Source organism: Lynx rufus, unplaced genomic scaffold (assembly GCF_022079265.1).
Source record: "Lynx rufus isolate CCGP_SWC_20201006 ecotype Redwood Valley unplaced genomic scaffold, mLynRuf1.p SCAF_3, whole genome shotgun sequence".
Classification (NCBI taxonomy): domain Eukaryota; kingdom Metazoa; phylum Chordata; class Mammalia; order Carnivora; family Felidae; genus Lynx; species Lynx rufus.
In genome coordinates this window covers 119,612,529-119,631,118 of record NW_025814845.1, presented here as the reverse complement: position 1 = coordinate 119,631,118, position 18,590 = coordinate 119,612,529, and the positions used below count along the sequence as shown (strand labels likewise).

Genomic DNA, 18,590 nt, shown 5'->3' with positions numbered 1-18,590 from the left:
TTAGATATGCTGAGCCCAGTTTCATGAGCTTTATTTCATGGTGATTCTTGAAATAAAAAATTTACACTTTATTCAGAAAGAAATTTATGGACAATTTACTTTTGAATATTAGCGTTTAAAAGCTAATACCAAATATCTCCTGTCATCTTCTAAGATAAAGCTCATCCAGAGATCCAAGTCAGAAAACTTGGCAATGTGAATTTTAATACTCAGCCACAAGACACAAGGAAGCACTTCCTTTAGGGGAATGGCCAGGATCTGTTTTCAGCCAGTCCTCTGCTGCCCTCTTTCAGGTATATATGTCCAGCAACTCACATTTCAACAGTAGCCTCCAATTTCCCTGTCCCTATCACTTCTCCTACTTTGTAAACTCCCTAAAGCAGATTTTTGTTTCCTTCAAAGGTGACAACTGGGAGATAGGGACATATCCACACAATTTACACTGTCTGATCAAGAGGGCATGCAAACAGCATTTGGAAAGAAGAGTTTGGAGTATCATCAATCCATATTCTTCTTTGCTGGGGGCAAAACCTTGAAACAGTGGAAGAGCCAATCCTGAGTTCCTGACCCTCATCTCAGGATAAAAATAGGAAAATTAATATTCAGCATATCACCCTGAACAATTCTAAATAAGTGGTCTTCAAACTAGTTCCCAGATGACAAGGCTCATGAGAGCAAATGGATGTGGAAACTATAAGTATGGATACTCAAAGCAGTACCATGTCCATTTTAGAGGGTGCATTTTGTCTCTTATTACTGTTTAACAGACACCTTTATATTAACATCCAGATAACATGGATTTTTTTTTTTTTTTAATCAATGGACTTCCCTTCTTCTGAGACATATGCCTCAGGTGAGAAACAACCCATCTGTAAGCAACTTTAACAGTAATCAGACCATAACTCCATTATATAGTTATGGTGACTCCTCAGAAGTCCAAACTGTCCAATGAATTTTGAAGACCCTTCTCTGCCAAGTTGAGCTTGACCATATCTGGGAAGCCGATCTGGTTGTCTGTACATCAACATGGGAAACTGCTTTTCTGACTTCAAACCAGAGTAACCATTTAAAAAGTGAGTCTGAAAAGAATATACAGCAGATATGCTGGGAATTACTTTTTTTTGTTGTTAAAAACTGTCCTTCCTGTGAGAGGACCCAATCCATCCAAAATCATTGTCAGCAAGACTCGTTCTTTAACCACCAAACCAGTGCCTTGGATTCATTATAAGAATGAGGTTGCGCAGGTGTCATTCATTGAATTATCGACATGCTCAGCACTATTCTTTTAGTCTTATGACTAGATTTATTAGTTTAAGACCAAGTCACAATCACAAATCCAATAATTCCATTTAAAGGAAAGGGAAACGATAACCAACGGGTATATGGAGATGTACTAATACAGTATGTCTCAAACTGCAGTATGTCTGAAACTGATGGGTTTAAGACTTAAATTTCAGGGCCCCACCCACAGAGATTCCAATTTAGTAGATTAGAATATGATCTGAGAATCTATTTTTAACAAGCTCCCAAGCTGCTTCTACTGCTGCTGGTCCTCGGACCCTATACAATGGGGTAAAACTCCACTCTCCTAACATATTTGGGATGTAATGACTTAAATGCTAGCATATTGAAACTCACCAGAGGGGCACCCGGTAAAATTATCTGCATCCCCCAAATTTAAGATAAAAGCCTTTTTTATAGTATTGAATGATTTTCCTCTCCTAAACTCAAAAAAAAAAAAAAAATCCATGTTACCTTGATGTCATGTTAATATAAAGGTATTATTAAACGGCTATTGAGGTTTTATTTTGCTTTGGCAAAATCTGTTTTACGGCAGTGGCTTTTCAAATTTTTCTGTGCATATGAATCACCTTTGAATATCTTACTAAAATGCAGAGTCTAGTTCAGCCTGTCTGGCCTGAGGCTTTAGATTCTACATTTCTAACAAGCTCCTTTACCTATTACTGTTAAGTCTAAAGATTACTGTGATATCAATTTTCAAAATACATCAGACTCAGGGTGATACTTTTCCCCCTCCTCAGGTGAAACTTGCAATGCTGAGCGATGCCTGAGACTTAAGCAGAAAAGTGGTTTCAGGAAGAGAGGTGTACGTGGTGAGGACATTAGAATGCTACCCCAGCTGTTTCTGCAAATTTTACCAGTGATCAGTGACCACCCAATCTTAGGCATTGGGATGTGGCATAAAACTTGACTGCCATAAATCTTAAGTGTGGGGCCTATATACACCAGTATTTTGGATTCAGATACAGCAGCCATATCTCATTTTGTTGCACTTTGCAGATACTGTGGGTTTTTTGTTTTGTTTTGTTTTTGTTTTGTTTACAAACTGAAGGTTTGTATTTTAAACTTAATTATAATTGTTATGGCGACCTGGGATCTTTGATGTTACTGTAATTGTTTGGGGTTCCATAAACCATGACCATGTAAGAGGGCAAAATTAATGGATAAATGTTACATGTGGTCTGACTGCTCCCTAACTTGGCTGTTCTGCACCTCTCTCCAGGCTTTCTTGTTAGGGTCTCATGCAGCTGGTGACTCTCGGTTGAAACTGGTGCTCACCGACCATTCTGAAAATCCTAGGGCCCTTTGGAATAATGCTAAATGTACTCTGCCTGTGCTCTGTGCTCTAGAAGTGGAAGAACAAAGCCTGGATGACAGTACATCTGTTTACAACATGGTTTACTGAATACTGATGAGACCTACTGCTCAGAAAAAAGTTCCTTTCAAAATATTACTACTTATTTGACAATGTTGAACGCATCTGGTCCACCCAAGAACTCTAACAGAGATAGACAAGATGCATATTATTTTCATGTCTAACACAGCATCGATTTTGCAGCCCATGGATCAAGGAGTCATTTCGACTTTCAAGTCTTCTAATTTAAGAAATGCACTTCATAAGGTTGGCATAGTGATTCCTCTTACTGATCTGGGCAAAGTACACTGAAAACCTTCTGGAAAGAATTCACCATTTTAGATGCCATTGAAAACATTCATGATTAATGGGAAGGGGTCAAAGTATCCACATGAACAGGAGTTGGGAAGAAGGTGATTAGAACCCTCTGGAATAATTTTTGAAGGGTGTCAAGACATAAGTGGAATCTAAAAATGTGACTAAACTGCTGCCATCTCCTAATAAAATCTCAACGGATGAGGAGTCGCCTCTTATGAACAAAGACAGTGGTTTCTTGAGATAGAATCTATCCCTGGTGAGGATGCTGTGAAGACTTGAAATGACAACAGACTTAGAAATATTCCATAAACTTAGTTGATGCACAGCAGCAGAGTTTAAGATGGACTCTAATTTTGAAAGAGGTTCTAATGTGGATAAAATGCTAACAGCACTGCCTGCTAATCTTTCATTGGACGGAGAGTTGATGTGGCAAACTTCATTATTATAAGAAATTGCCACAGCCATCCCGACCTTGAACTACCACCGCCACCAACATCAAAGCAAGACCCTCCACTAGCAAAAAGATTACAACTTGCTGGGGGCGCCTGGGTGGCGCAGTCGGTTAAGCGTCCGACTTCAGCCAGGTCACGATCTCGCGGTCCGTGAGTTCGAGCCCCGCGTCAGGCTCTGGGCTGATGGCTCAGAGCCTGGAGCCTGTTTCCGATTCTGTGTCTCCCTCTCTCTCTGCCCCTCCCCCGTTCATGCTCGGTCTCTCTCTGTCCCAAAAATAAATACACGTTGAAAAAAAAAAAAAAAAAGATTACAACTTGCTGAAAGCTTAGATGATAGCATTTTTAGCAACCACATATTAAGGCATGTGCGTTGCTTTTTTAAACACAATGCTATTATACTACATTGTAAATGTATGCACTAGGAAACCAAAATAGCCATTTGACTCACTTTACTACAACATTCACTTTATTGCAGTGGTCTGGAACTGAATCCCCAGTATCTCTGAGGTAGGCCTGTATACTGAAATAGGTTACACTATATTTATAAAAAGCTGCTCCTTCCTTGAAAATGGTCTTTGGGAATCAGGTCAACCATGTTCTATGAGCAAGTCCATCATTCGGCACTTGATTCAACCTCCTCAAATCTTTTCAGCTTGAGACTGCCCACTGAATTGGCCCACTAAAACACTAACAGAAGTGTTAAGGGCTAGCAGCTCCTTAGGAAATTTTTAAATATTCGTTTTTTAAAATGGTAGAACTAAACCCATCTACCACTCTTTAGGACATGCAGATCTTTATATATAAAATTATAAACATACAGAATTTTAATATACATATATATATAAAATCTTCATAATTATTTTTGTAGTGCTTAAAAGGTGTAATTCTACTTGACAAAGATTTGAAGCCACTAAATTGGTAAGTCAATTAATTGGTTGGTAGATACCAAAAACTAGTCAATATATATTGCTGTTTGTCTTCTATCACACACAGTTTACTTCTTCCCATCCCTAACCCATTAGCACCTCTTGAAAACTTGTCTTTGGTGACTTTCAACAGTTACCTTTAGCCTTATATTTTTCTAAGTATTTCTTCAAAAATGAGGCTCCCATGCTTAATGGTGACTTGTTTCATGAAAAGGGCGATCATTCCTCAAATTTTGTGTACATAAGACCCAAAACTGTTTTCAGAACCCAAAGTTAAAATGAGGTCAATCTGGAGGGGAACACAAACTCAAATTACAGCCTTAGACACTGAATTTTGCTGGACACCGATAGCAACAATTCCACATTTTGGAAAAGTGAGCAGTATTAGTAATACTTTAAAAAATCAACACTGAAAATAAAAATCTCCATGTATGGGCAGATGACAAGTGATAGGAATTTTAGAAGAAATCTAAAGGAAAGAGATAATGTCCTAAGGAAAAAAGGTAAAAATCAAATGAGAAAATTGAAGAAATGGAAAGAAAAGACCACTTAAGGATTATAAAAGTTATATTTATTCACGATGCTACATTTATTGCATTCCCTTAGAAAAATGGAGAACTGTTTATGTACCCAATTTGCACATATAAAACTTTATACAAATTATGTGTAGCACATAAAGGCCTCTGGTACAGCTAAAATCCTGACACTACAATTTGGGTAAATCCTGCTTCAGGGTCTCCAGTTTATCAAGTCTGTTCAGAGAAAATAAACACTGGTATTATACTCAATCTTGCCATTCACACTTAGAAATTATTTTAAAATATAAAATTTTCACTCTAAAAACTCAAAAAAGGTAAACTGGAAAGGGGACACACTTTGTTACCGATTTCAATTTAACAGTATGACAAATTCATACCTTATTTTGGCTGGGTCTTTTTAAAAAAAACTATCACCTTAGTTTTGACATTCTTTCTAAGTTGTGGCTGCTTCAAGAAGGTAGTATGTCAAAACATTTACCAAACAGTAAAAATAATATTCCTTTTACAAAATGGTACAATAACACATTACAGAACCAGAAAATACTAAATGTCTTTGGCTATACAACTAAAAGGCCAGTCTTCCAACAGAATAGGGCATATTCACACCTCAGAACCAACTACAGACACAAAGCATAACAGAAATATGCATAGAATTTAAGGATAATTTGTCTTGCCTTTTTTTTCCCATTCTACCCATATAATAATCAAGGAGAATGCAATTTACATAATCTTCCCAGATGAGACTCCATATAGCACTACAAAGATACCCAAATTTCTGCAAAGGCAAAGTGAATGAAAACAATTACACAACTAAGACCAAAGGGACAAATGTTTGTTATCTGCAATTTTAGTTGTTTGCTTGTTTTTTTAAGCTTCTTTTTTTAAGCTTTGAGTGTAGAAATCATAGCTGATAAACAAAAAGTCACAATCTTCACAAATGAAACTATAATAGAAAAATAAATCAAATGAAACATTTATTAATAAATGAAGCCTGTTTTATTACTTCAAGTGTTAATGATAAAAAAAATTTCAGCACAGCTGTTGCATTTAAAAAAGTGAAACTACATACTATGTTTCTAGCTCAGTAAACAGATGAACCTGATGTCTTTGAATGACATAACAATTGAGCATTGTACAGTACATCTTATGAAGACCCGTAAATTAACGAACTACTGGTTTAAAGTTAGTGATTATGAAACAAATATGTATTCATAGTTTCAGCTTCTTTTTTCTTCCTCGACCATCAGGTGCTCCATCCATTTTACGTTTCTGTGTCTACAAATGAACAGAAGGATTGCTTTTCAGCACAAGACAATAAAGGTAAAACCTAGACTATTTTTACTTTGTTAATAACTGCTACATAGTAATATGTATTTAGACTTTCTCACCTATTATAATCTTAATACTCCAAATAGTCTTATCTACTCACTTTACTAACACAAATTTTATTGCTAATGAAATGATTTACAATAAGCAATAGTGAGTCAACACATCAAACCAGTATAACATGCCCTACCAAAAGCAGTACTACTTTATGAAGTTACATAAATACCAAGGACATTAGAGGCATTCATTTATTCATGACTTTTTAAATTATTAAATCTAAATAAAAATATGACATTTTTTTCTCTTAAAATATCTGTATTCACATTGCTAAGATATCACTGGGACAATAAGCCAAATCTTGGAAGTTTACATATTCTAAAATTGTAACTTGTACTCCTCAATGTCAACTGTAAGCTCCTGGCATTCACAGGACATGCCTTCCTAGGTTTTCATGAATGCCCAAATTATGAACTACCATCCGATTCCCCACAGAATGCATAAAACAGCTTAAAAAAAAAAAAAGGACTAACACCTCAATGATAGCTAAGTAATGTTCAAATTCTTACAAAGAAAAGTCTTCTAAGAATGTTATTTACATATTCATGAATACTTACAGAAGGTTTTGGTCCTCTCTTCTTTTTCTCTGCCTTCTCTTTTTCTTCTAGTTCCATGTTTTCTCTTTCAATCAAGGTAATTAAGGTGTTACACCTCCTCTGGAGTTCCTGAATTGTAAAAATAAATTTATATGGTAAACATGTATTTTCCATTGTTTTCATGATACCCAAGTTATAAAGCTATAATGTTTTGGGGTGCCTGAGTGGCTCGAGTGTCCAACTCTTGATTTCAGCTCAGGGTCGGGCTCTATGCTTAGCATGGAACCTGCTTGAGATTCTTTCTCCCTCTCCCCCCACTCACACACTCCCTAAAAGAAAATTGTAATGTTTTAATGTAATATAAAATCATTTATACACCCCCCATAGATAAAATGTATAAAACAGACCTAACAGCAGCTGAATCACTCTTTAATTATATTTATAATGCATTTATAGTGCAACATTTCCCAAACAAAGATACACAAGAGACGCCCTTAGTGAAAAATAACCCTCCAGAGGTCAAACACGAAAAGACTGTGCACCATCCTCCATCTTAAAGAGTGACAACATAAATACGCTGAGAGAAATCTTACTATGAAAGATGTTTAAACTTTGCTTATCCTTGTATATCCCAAACCTAAAACTACAGAACATTTTTAGCATTTTCATCCTAAATAAAATAAGATGGAAGTTAAAAGCTCAGAAGCAGTAAAATGCACAAAAAGAGGAATTAACTCACTGAAGCCCAACTTTCCTGAATTATAACTTTAGGAACTTGCTTATCAAAAACAGCTTTTTAAAATAATCCAGACTCAACATCCAAATGGGCAGAGGCCTAAGTACAAGTTCTTTCTTTATAGAAATGTGTTCATTTATGGGAATGCAAGCTGGTGCAGCCGAAAACAGTATGGAGGTTCCTCAAAAAACTAAAAATAGGACTGCCCTACGACCCAGCAGTTGCACTACTAGGCATTTATCCATGGGATACAAGTGTGCTGTTTTGAAGGGACACATGCACCCCCATGTTTATAGCAGCACTATCAACAACAGCCAAAGTATGGAAAGAGCCCAAATGTCCATCAATGGATGAATGGATAAAGATGTGGTATATACGTATGTATATATACATACACACAATGGAGTATTACTCAGCAATCAAAAGGGATGAAATCTTGCCATTTGCAACCACGTGGATGGAACTGGAGGGTATTATGCTAAGTGAAATTAGAGAAAGACAAAAATCATATGACTTCACTCATATGAGGACTTGAAGAGACAAAACAAATGAACATAAGGGAAAGAAAAATATAAAAACAGGGAAGGGGGACAAAACAGAAGAGACTCATAAATATGGAAAACAAACAGGGTTACTACAGAGGTTGTGGGAGGGGGGGCTAAATGGGTACTAGGGAATCTACTCTTGAAATCACTGTTGCACTATATGCTAATTTGGATGCAAATTTTAAAAAATAAAATTAAAAAAAAGTTCATTTAAGAAAACCAAAATTTTCTAAACAATTCAAGTTTTAAATTATGATCACATTCAAAAGGTGGAACTGATGGTGATGCTTCCCATTTAGAACCTGACTAAAATTAATAATATCAAAAACCAGTGCTTATCAGACGTGGTGATGTTACAAGATATGGGATACTAAAGGATAGAACCAGGAAATTTTTTAAGTTATCCATGATAACAGTTTAATTTTTTTTAATGTTTATTCATTTTTGAAAGACAGAGCACAAGCAGGGGTGGGGCAGAGAGAGAGGGGGACACAGAATCTGAAACAGGCTCCAGGCTCTGAGCTGTCAGCACAGAGCCTGACACGGGGCTTGAACTCACAAACCGCGAGATCATGACCGGAGCTGAAGTCAGATGCTCAACTGACTGAGCCACCCAGGCGCCCCTCCATAACAGCTTTTTAACTATAGATAACTGTTTTCTCATGATCTGATTTAACCTCTAATACTTACAATACTGTAACTAAAATGTACTCCAAAGATGGAATGAAACCACAATTTTACCTATTAAGCAATACTTACTCTGAATGGTTTGCTACGTTACACAAAAAGGCCCAAGCACTCACCATTGCAGTTCTGGACTTCAAAAACCAGTCAAATCTGAACTGAGGAGAGTTGCGAATACACTGTCGTAATTCATCATAAACGTTTTCTTTGTCGAATCCAAGTTTGTGAAGCATACAGATTAGAAAACGATCCTCTTCTTCAGTATAGTTTTTTCCTTTGTTAGTACCATACGATATTCTCAGCTGATGAAAAGGTGCTTTGTACCGTCCAATCTATCAAAGTTAAATTTTATATTATATAAATCCTGTGTAATACATATTTCAAATCAGCATTAGTAAAATTAGCTAAAGATGTTATGTTCCAAATCAGAATTTTCTATCCAAAGCACCTCAACTACGTTATATAACCTTTGTTGTGAAACAACCTTATAGTCTTTATTATTCTAAAGAGAAATATAGGCTGAGACTTTCTGATACTATGTAGGAAAGAGCTAAATCATAGGGTTGCTGACCAAGATCCATCAACTGACGTACTAAGGTAAATTCTGTTGAGATTTCATTTGAATGTTGTTCTTTGAAGAAAATTTACATTTGAAACCATCATTTCATTTCCTTTTAAAAAGTTACTTTAACTCGCATATTCTCAGGGAGAAGTTATATTACTGATATTACTGACTGCCAGATTTATTAATACACAAAGTACCTTCGTGTCAAGTGCTTTTTTGATACTAATTCTTCTTTGAATTCTTGCCTCTCCCCTTTCAATCTGAGCCATAATCTTCTCTATGTCCTGGAGTTCATTGCATCTTTCCCAGAATACAGCTGGTAAAAAAGTTGGACAGATGGGACAGGTGGAAGAAGGGGGAAGATATAAATAATTTCTCATAAATGCTCTCATTTATTTAACTTGCTAAGGATTAAGAAATATTTCCATTTCTCTCGTATCTAATACTACAAAGTAAATAAGTCAATTATTTAATTTTCTTAACTGTAAAAAAAAAAAAAAAGAAAAAAAGATGAGCTGGATGATTTAAGTATCTCCCAACTCTTAAATTTCTATTATTGAATCCTAAGCAGACTCATCACAGCACAACCAGACCTATTGATATGACAATCCAAGTGACTTCAGGAAACAAAGGCATATAATACTTGAGTCATTACAGAGAAAAATAAAATGAAAGCACAATTATTCAGTGTATTCAGTACCCTATTATTTTCTTGGCTATAGCCAGTTCACTAGGGTAAAAAATAAAAGAATCTTTTTTTTTTTTTTAAAGAACATTTTCTAAATTGATTTTTTAAAAGACCTAACTTGATTTTTTAAAAACACAAAAAAACTAAACCTCCCCAATAGCTCTCCAAAGAACCTGAGAACATTCTTGTATCTATTAAAATAAGAAGAAAATTACCTGAATATTCAATAACTTCTTCTGGAGTTTTTCCTTCTACTTCTCTTGCAATATTTTCAATATCATCACGACCCCACTTCTCATTAGCTTTGATAAACTGGTTAAAATCTCTCTTATTCCAATTGGTAAATCCCTTCAAAGCAGCAGAAACAAAATATTAACACACACTGAACATGGATAAGATGCTACTACACTTTTCTGTAACACTTAAGAAAAACTGGTAAATTTTCAACTACTCCTTGTTTTTAAGTTTTTAAAGTGGTAACTTTTCATACACACAGATGTGCATTTTTAGCAATATGTCATATATTGCTTAGATAACCAAGCAATTAAATCTGAGTGGAAGAGAGTAAGGAATGCTGCATGCAAAGGTGACCTTTTTGCTGAGTGCTGAGGATTAGCAGGACTTTGCAAAAAGGAATGAAAAACATATAGCAAAGAGCAAACACATAACAAGTGGGAAAACAGAAGAAAAACAGAGCTTCAAAAGTAGGCCAGATACTACAGTAGGCCAGATTCTGAAAGACCCTGATTAAACCCTAACGGTTAAGTAGAAACTTGTATTTGAGAATAGTAACTTAATACCAGTGTGCAAGATTCACAGGAAAAGGAAATGAGAATACTGAAAGAAAGGTGATCAAAAGGTTATCCACTCTACCAAGGCTGGTGCAAATCTCTCCTCTTCTAAACTACCTTAACAACTCATAACAATCAAAATGCAGCATGCTTTATCATCTCCAATTACTCCATTTTTTAAAGAAGACTTGTACTTTGTATACCCCAACACAACCTAAACACAGTATCTTACAAAATGATAGTTACTAAGTTTTATGTTGATTGAAGACTATACCTGTGTTAGAAGCTTCTCTTTTTCCTCTAACTCTTCATCATTAAGGGGTTCAGCTTCATCAATCTTAAGCTGTTCTTCTTTTTGTGCCTGTGCTGCATTTGGTAGGTCAGGATTTCGAGGCACCTAAAAAAAAAAATAATAATCCAACCATGAAAAAAAATACTGCTATATACCATTTGTTAAAAACAAACCAGATTAGTTATGAACAAAGTGTTACTCCCATTACCTTGTACCCAATAGTTTTTCTGTAATACAGAATTTCTTTTTCCAATAATTCAAATAAACGCGGAGGAAAGAACTGGAAATCCTGAACGTTAGGTTGTTTCGGAGGTCGAGGAGCCTAAAGACAAAAACATTGTTCATTTAAAAAACCTGTTTTAATTAATGGTAACCTTCCTGTTTCCATACACTGTGACAGCCAATTCTCTAAGCAACTGATCGATTATTAACACTGAACATTAATCAAATTTTTTATTTTTCTTTTTAATTTTACTTTTTATTTTTAAAAGTTTACATCCAAATTAGTTAGCATACAGTGCAACGATTTCAGGAGTAGATTCCTTAGGGCCCCTTACCCATTTAGCCTATCCCCCCTTCCACAACCCCTCCCGTAACCCTCAGTTTGTTCTCCACATTTATGAGTCTCTTCTGTTTTGTCCCTCTCCCTGTTTTTGCATTATTTTTGTTTCCCTTCCCTTACATTCATCTATTTTGTCTCTTAAAGTCCTCATATGAATGAAGTCATATGATTTTTGTCTTTCTCTGACTAATTTCACTTAGCATAATACCCTCCAGTTCCATCCATGTAGTTGCAAATGGCAAGATTTCATTCTTTTTGATTGCCGGGTAATACTCCATTGTATATATATACCACACCTTCTTTATCCATTCATCCATCGATGGACATCTGGGCTCTTTCCAAACTTTGGCTATTGTTGATAGTGCTGCTATAAACATGGGGGTGCATGTATCCCTTCGAAAGAGCACACCTATATCCTTGGATAAATGCCTAGTAGTGCTGGGTCATAGGGTAGTTCTATTTTTAGAACATTAATCAAATTTTAAATGCATACATTCACAACTAATTTTTAGAAGATTTTTTAACAAAAACTGAAGGAAATACACTGTAAGAAGTGACAAAAATACCTAATTCTCAATCTGATTTTACTGCAAGAATATAAGAAAAAAATTACATTTCCGGTATTTTTAAATGTTTTATTGCTCTGTCAACTCACCTTGGGTGCTTTAGGTTCACTGACACGAAGAGCTTCCCTAAAATAGGCATCAACAGCATAGTTGGCTTTTCTTTCTCGTTTTGGTGGTTCAATCCACTCTGTGAATGCTATCTAGTATATGGGAAATAATTCATATTACCTATTTTTATTATATACAGTCACAAATCTTATATGAATGCAACTCTTACTGTGTACATTACAACTCTTGTTTGTAATGGAAAGACATTCGTAAAATGCTGGACTATAAGCTCTAGGAGGATAGGAACTATGCTACTTTGCTCAAAACTATGTAATCAATACATGGGACAGTGTCCAGTAAATAACATATATACATAGTAAGTACCTCTTGATCAAATGAAGAACATTCTATCGGGTAGGGGGAAAAATATTACAGAATGTACTATAACCCAAACTAGGAGAAAAATGTAGGTGTGTACTTAGCCCAGAAAACATTCAGAGGATATACAGGCCTAAATGTTAACAGAAAAAACAGTGAGTAAAATTCTTTTTTTCTTCCAACCTGTAGGTATTTTTAAATTTCTCTACAATAAAAACAAGTATTGTTTAAGGAATTAGGAAGTTTTTCCCTTTAATTACCAGCCAATTTTGTTAAAAAAAAAAAAAATCTAGTAAGGTTGTGACAAATTTCTTTGCCAATTATTTTAATTTTCAAAGATTCCAAACTATAATCACCCCATATTTCAACTATAATAGTATATACAGTAAGCCTCATTAAATTTTTAAAACATTTCAGAGATTACTAACTGAAAATAATTTAGATGTGAATATACAGAAATGACTGCTTTGAGATAAATTTACAAGGCATTACACCTAACACTTAAAATTGCAAGTTTCAAGTAAAAGTGTTCAAGTAACCAAAATGTCTTTCAAAATTACCTTTTGTTTTTCTCTATAATCCTCTCCTTCAAAGTTATAAACACTCGACTCTGTATCCATTGTGAAGTTTCTAAGGGAGCTTTCACCCATCTTGGAGAGCTTTTCATTCATCTCTGCAGTCTAGGGAAAAAAACAGATTAGAGACAAAAAAAAAAAAAAAATCCAGAAGAATTGTAGTCAAAATTAGGCTTTACAGTACACAAAAGCTTCTTTTTATGGTTCACATTAACAAGTACTTCCTCAAACAGTTCTGATTTAAAACAGTTTATATATTAAAAACATTATCACATTTAGGGGTGCCTGAGTGGCTCAACTGGTTAAGGGTCTGACTCTTGATTTCGGCTCAGGTCGTGATCTCAGTTTGTGAGTTCAAGCCCCGTGTCCAGCTTTGTGCTGACAGTGTGGAGCCTACTTGGAATTCTCTCTCCCTCTCTCTGCCCCTCCCCTACTTGTGCATCTCTCTCTCAAAATAAATAACTTAAAAAAATAAAAACATTGTCATTTAATCTGTACCTCACCTTCTTTGCACCTCTTTCCAAAATACCATCAATATCCTCATCCGTAATCTCACTTTCCTTTGAAGCAAATACATGTGTTGCCCCATGTCTAATCATTTGAAGCATTTCATCTTTCCCAATTTTGTTCAGATTCTGATCCACAAGCCTTCCTGGAAATAAAAAACAAAAACAAACAAAACACATGTTATATAATGTTAAACAAACTATATTTTACTGGAAACTTGGTATTTTAAATGTTAGATGTAATACCATGTATTCTGCCTCAAGCATCAATCATTTCTGTTTATTCATTTCTGATAATTTTCATTTTCACATAAACAATGCCAAATTCGTAGTTGTAAGCTTTGAAATATTCTAAAGTTTATCTATTACATAATGAAGCCTACTGTATACCATCTCAATAAAATACATTCTTATATGGGCTGAATAAAAGCAATTTGGGATTTTTGAAAATCAAATTAGCAAGGTTTTTAAGTATCAACAGATGAGATTATAAACACAAGAAATTTCTGATAAGCAGAAAAGCATTAATATTAACTCCCCAATCAGCTTTTTCTACCTAGAAAAGTAAAAAAAAAACAAAAAGTGAAGTACTAAAAAACTTTTACATTGCCAAACTTTATCTAAGGTCTGAAACATGCATCAATTTCTGAAAATTTCCTAATTTTAAGAACTGAAACTCCTAAAAGTATTTTTTGATTGTAGAACAAATTCAACATAAGAAAATTAAGATCTTCAGTTGGTAGGAATCTGGCCAATACTGTAACTGTATTAAAAAATGCAGGCATCAAAACAAAACAAGCCAAAATACAAAAAATTACTTTCACCCAGAAGGGCCATTCACATACAACATACAAGCGTCAAGTTTTCTATTCCAATCAACTTGTAATAAGTGATTAAAGATCCAAGTTGTTCTCTCAGATCTTAAATGCTTATGTATCATGGCTTTGGATCCCTAACAGAATGCACAAACATCTATGAGTTACAAAGTTAGGATAGACCTACAGAACTTGTTTCTTTGGACTGAAAGCTATCTCACTATCAAAATGTTCTTAGCCTTATTAAAACTACTTCCCTATTGGACGGGGGGAGCTATTCAGACAAAGTATTCTATGGTTTCTTATATTTTTAATTATGTTCCTTACTCCACGAGACAGTAATACAAAAGTATACACCTGAGGCTTACTGTTTGACTAATTCCTGTAAAGCTATTAGCACAAAATGTGCTCCAAAATTTGACGCCCTCCTCAATAAACCCAACTAAGTAAAAAACTCAAACAGCTTTTCTGAGCTGTCAACTAATTTTTAATATTTTTTAAAAAGTGTTTCAAAGATGAGAATTAAAAACAACACAAGGCAGGTGTTTTTCTAAAAACATGGATGAAGAATGTGAGGGGGGAAAAAAAGAACTAGCCATTACATTACCCATGAGAAAACTCACTGTTGGGCAGGCCCCAGAGACTTTCATAATTAAACACTTCACTCTAATAGTTAATATAGTTCTTGGTCCTCGACGAGTCACCTCCTAGGTATACGAATGGTAAACTAGTGACTTGCCTCTACTTATGCCAACCTCAAGCTGGCATGAAGACTACAGGAAGTAATGGATGCAATTTAGCACCTTGCTTGGCACAAAGTAAGCACATGATAGTAATTATTAATAAAAACAATTAATAAGCCATCATTTATTGCCACATATGCAGAGACATGACTAACACTATGGCTGGCATTAATGGGATATCAAAGAAATGTAACAGTCCCTTACTCACATGAAAATTAAAAGCTGGTTGACAAAACGAAGACAGGTAACATGGAATCATCAGTGAGCAGTATTAATCAGTGTATCTCTGGGCTTTATAGACAGATAAAAAGTACATGCTCATAATGCAAATTTGAGAAGGAAAGAAACCAATGTGATTCCAAGGTTAATGAGGTTTTCCCCCCTATTTTTCCGTGTTACACATCCCATCACCAACCTTACTGTGATATAGCTCCATGAAAATGTAAATGTCTTCCTTAAAAGCTAATCTGGCACAAGAACTTCACTCTCTTCAATCAACCCAAAATAAAATCCCACTCTTACCCTCTAGTCCTATTTACATTAATGTAATAAACATTACATTGTAACATTACATCACCCACCCTCTCACTAAATTATAAACTCTATGGAAGTAAACACACTTGTTGCTTTCATTCACCACTGTATTCTCAGCAATAAGAACAATGCCTGGCATCTGGTGGCTGATCAGTAAATAGTTGGCAGACTAGAAAAAAGAATAACATCAGATTCTTTGAGTTTCATTTGTATTTCTTCATTTTACCCCAGAGTAATTAATAGAGTGCTTATTAGTACATGTAAATCATACTCACCACAGCTCTATTTAATGTGTACCACACCAAATGCTGGGTTTTTTATATGCATTATCCCCTTTAATCCTTAATAGTCCTAAACAGTATTGCCATTATCCCCATCTAACAGATGAGAAAATAGGCTCAGATGGTATAAAAAAACTGCTGACAAAGTCAACATGCAAACTTCAACCTTCCTGAGCCCAAACCAATCTTAATAAAACTAAAGCTCACTTTTCTCTGGAATATAACCGTCCAGGCTGCTAGCTTGATTCCATAGGTGCTCAATAACAAGCACCTCCTAAAAAATCTAGGAAGCAAATGTGTCAATCCAACTTGGTAAATTTTTCAAAGTTCTAAGGCTCACCTTGTTGAATGACTATTGAATCCAGTCTGAGTTTCATCTCAGCACGTTCCACTATTCTTTCTTCCACAGTATTATCAGTTATAAAGCGGAACACTCGGACTGTCTTGGTTTGTCCAATTCTATGTGCCCGGTCCTAGGTAAATTACTATGTTACTTTGAATACAGTTAAAAATTCACATAAATAACATTTGATTATGTACACTGGCAAATAAAATATTCTTAAGAATGAAACAGTTTTTAAGGTAACAAAACTACTCTAAAAATAGATTTCTATTAGATTAATATTTTTTAGATTCTCAAAGATTCTCCATTTCAATAAGATTAATTGGTTATCTCACAAGGGAAACTTTTAAGAGGTATGGAATACATCAGATGCTAAATCTCTGAGAAACTACCTGGTTACTTTTACTAGGTTATACTGACATAAAATTCACGTCTCTAGCTAAAACAGAAAAAATTGTAATTTTTAGGTTGGATAATAAAAATCTTTCCTAAATCTATTTTTATGTTTACATTCAAATTGCCTTTCCACCTAAATCATATATAAATTTTCACTGCTTAATTAGGAAAAGTAACATGAATAAAAACTCCACAACAATATAACCCAATTAACTACATATAAGTAGTCAAATTAATTTAAATTCCATTTCTGTTTAACTCCTGTTAAGTTCAACAAACACATTTTTATAAAACATCCCTTATTTCTAATTGATCAACATTCCCCATCTACCCCTATAAATAGTATAGGATAAAAGCAACCAACATGAGTTATGGTCAACAACATTATGGGTCATTAATGGTACCAAACTTAAGAATTCGTAAGTTTTCATATTTATCTACAAATCACAAATTTTCTCAACCTAAAATGATCTTCCTGATCTAGCCAAAGTACTCCCACACTCCCAAACAGGGAGGTTTGTAGCTCATCAAACCTGTTTCCCTTTCCCCGCAAGGCACAACTATACTATCATTTATCAATTCTCTTGCAACCCAGTTATGCTATGTGATTGAGTGCTGACCAATGAATGTGGGAACACTTTCAGGTCTGACTCAGAAAAAATTTCCTAGGCAATCCTCAGCTCTCTGTCATACCCCTTCTGTCATCAGTATATACAGGACATAGCTGGACTCCAAGGTCCTAAGATATGGCAAAGCTATAAAGACGGAAATATCCTGCTTTAGATGAAAGATCTATAAAATACCCTCACTGAATTATTAAGTCAGAGAAAAATAAAATGCTACTGGGTTTAAATCACTGACAGTTGTAGACTATTATCTTGCGCCAATGAAAATGTTAAGCATAGAACATCTCTTACCATAGCCTGGAGATCTACTTGGGGATTCCAATCTGAATCATACAAAATTACTACATCAGCAGTAGCAAGATTAATGCCAAGACCACCAGCACGTGTACTTAACATGAAAACAAACTTTGTGCTGTTTGGTTCATTGTACGCATTGATGGACTCCTATAGATATAAAATAAAACAAATGTCAGGAAATTGTTTTATCTGATTATTTTTCATCTTCCCTCCTTGGGTTTTACTTACTTGTCTCTCATCATGGGGTGTCTGCCCATCCAATCTACAGTACTCATAATTTCTCCACATGCAATAATCTTCCAAAATATCCAATACCCTTGTCATCTGACTGAAGATTAGTACTCGTGAACCTGTTAGCAAACAGAATATCCTAGTTTCAGAAGCTTCAAAAGTAAAAAAAAATTATTTAAAAATTTAAGGCTAACCAAAACTAAGACTAACCAATTACCCCCCCTTAATTCCAAGTTACCTAGTTGGTCATAAGAAGAAAACTACACATTATTTATTTACCCAAGTCAGTCATTTCCACATTTTTCCCATTGTGGCACAAATGAAAAAGGGGAAAATCTGTACAACACACTAAAGTAAACAGAAAAGGATTATCTGTTCTGGCATGGGAGGTCTTGCCATCCCAAGGCTGAGAGAACCATTCTTTTTTTTTATTCCACATACATTTAAAAATAACTTCCCATCACCACCACTGTAATTCTCCCACATGATGGCCCCAAACATCCCCTAACACATTCAAAACCATCTCCTTGTGGTTCTAAAGACCCAAATCCAGATCAAAAGACTAGAATATAAATGTG

At 35.0% G+C, this 18,590-nt stretch overlaps 1 protein-coding gene across 1 annotated transcript in view; it reads right to left on the bottom strand.

The window, feature by feature from the left end:
• Nucleotides 1-4,901: 4,901 nt before the first annotated feature.
• SMARCA5 (SWI/SNF related, matrix associated, actin dependent regulator of chromatin, subfamily a, member 5) overlaps nucleotides 4,902-18,590 on the bottom strand; it is a 37,761-nt gene continuing 24,072 nt past the window's right edge. The window contains exons 12-24 of the mRNA XM_047091045.1: nucleotides 18,010-18,131; nucleotides 17,776-17,928; nucleotides 16,460-16,592; nucleotides 13,744-13,892; nucleotides 13,226-13,345; nucleotides 12,329-12,439; nucleotides 11,320-11,433; nucleotides 11,094-11,216; nucleotides 10,244-10,376; nucleotides 9,538-9,656; nucleotides 8,895-9,107; nucleotides 6,832-6,939; nucleotides 4,902-6,166 (exon numbers count right to left, since the gene is read on the bottom strand). Of these exons, the coding sequence (XP_046947001.1) occupies nucleotides 6,101-6,166; nucleotides 6,832-6,939; nucleotides 8,895-9,107; nucleotides 9,538-9,656; nucleotides 10,244-10,376; nucleotides 11,094-11,216; nucleotides 11,320-11,433; nucleotides 12,329-12,439; nucleotides 13,226-13,345; nucleotides 13,744-13,892; nucleotides 16,460-16,592; nucleotides 17,776-17,928; nucleotides 18,010-18,131 (1,664 nt within the window). The 3' untranslated portion in view covers nucleotides 4,902-6,100. The remainder of the gene's footprint in view (nucleotides 6,167-6,831; nucleotides 6,940-8,894; nucleotides 9,108-9,537; nucleotides 9,657-10,243; nucleotides 10,377-11,093; nucleotides 11,217-11,319; nucleotides 11,434-12,328; nucleotides 12,440-13,225; nucleotides 13,346-13,743; nucleotides 13,893-16,459; nucleotides 16,593-17,775; nucleotides 17,929-18,009; nucleotides 18,132-18,590) is intronic.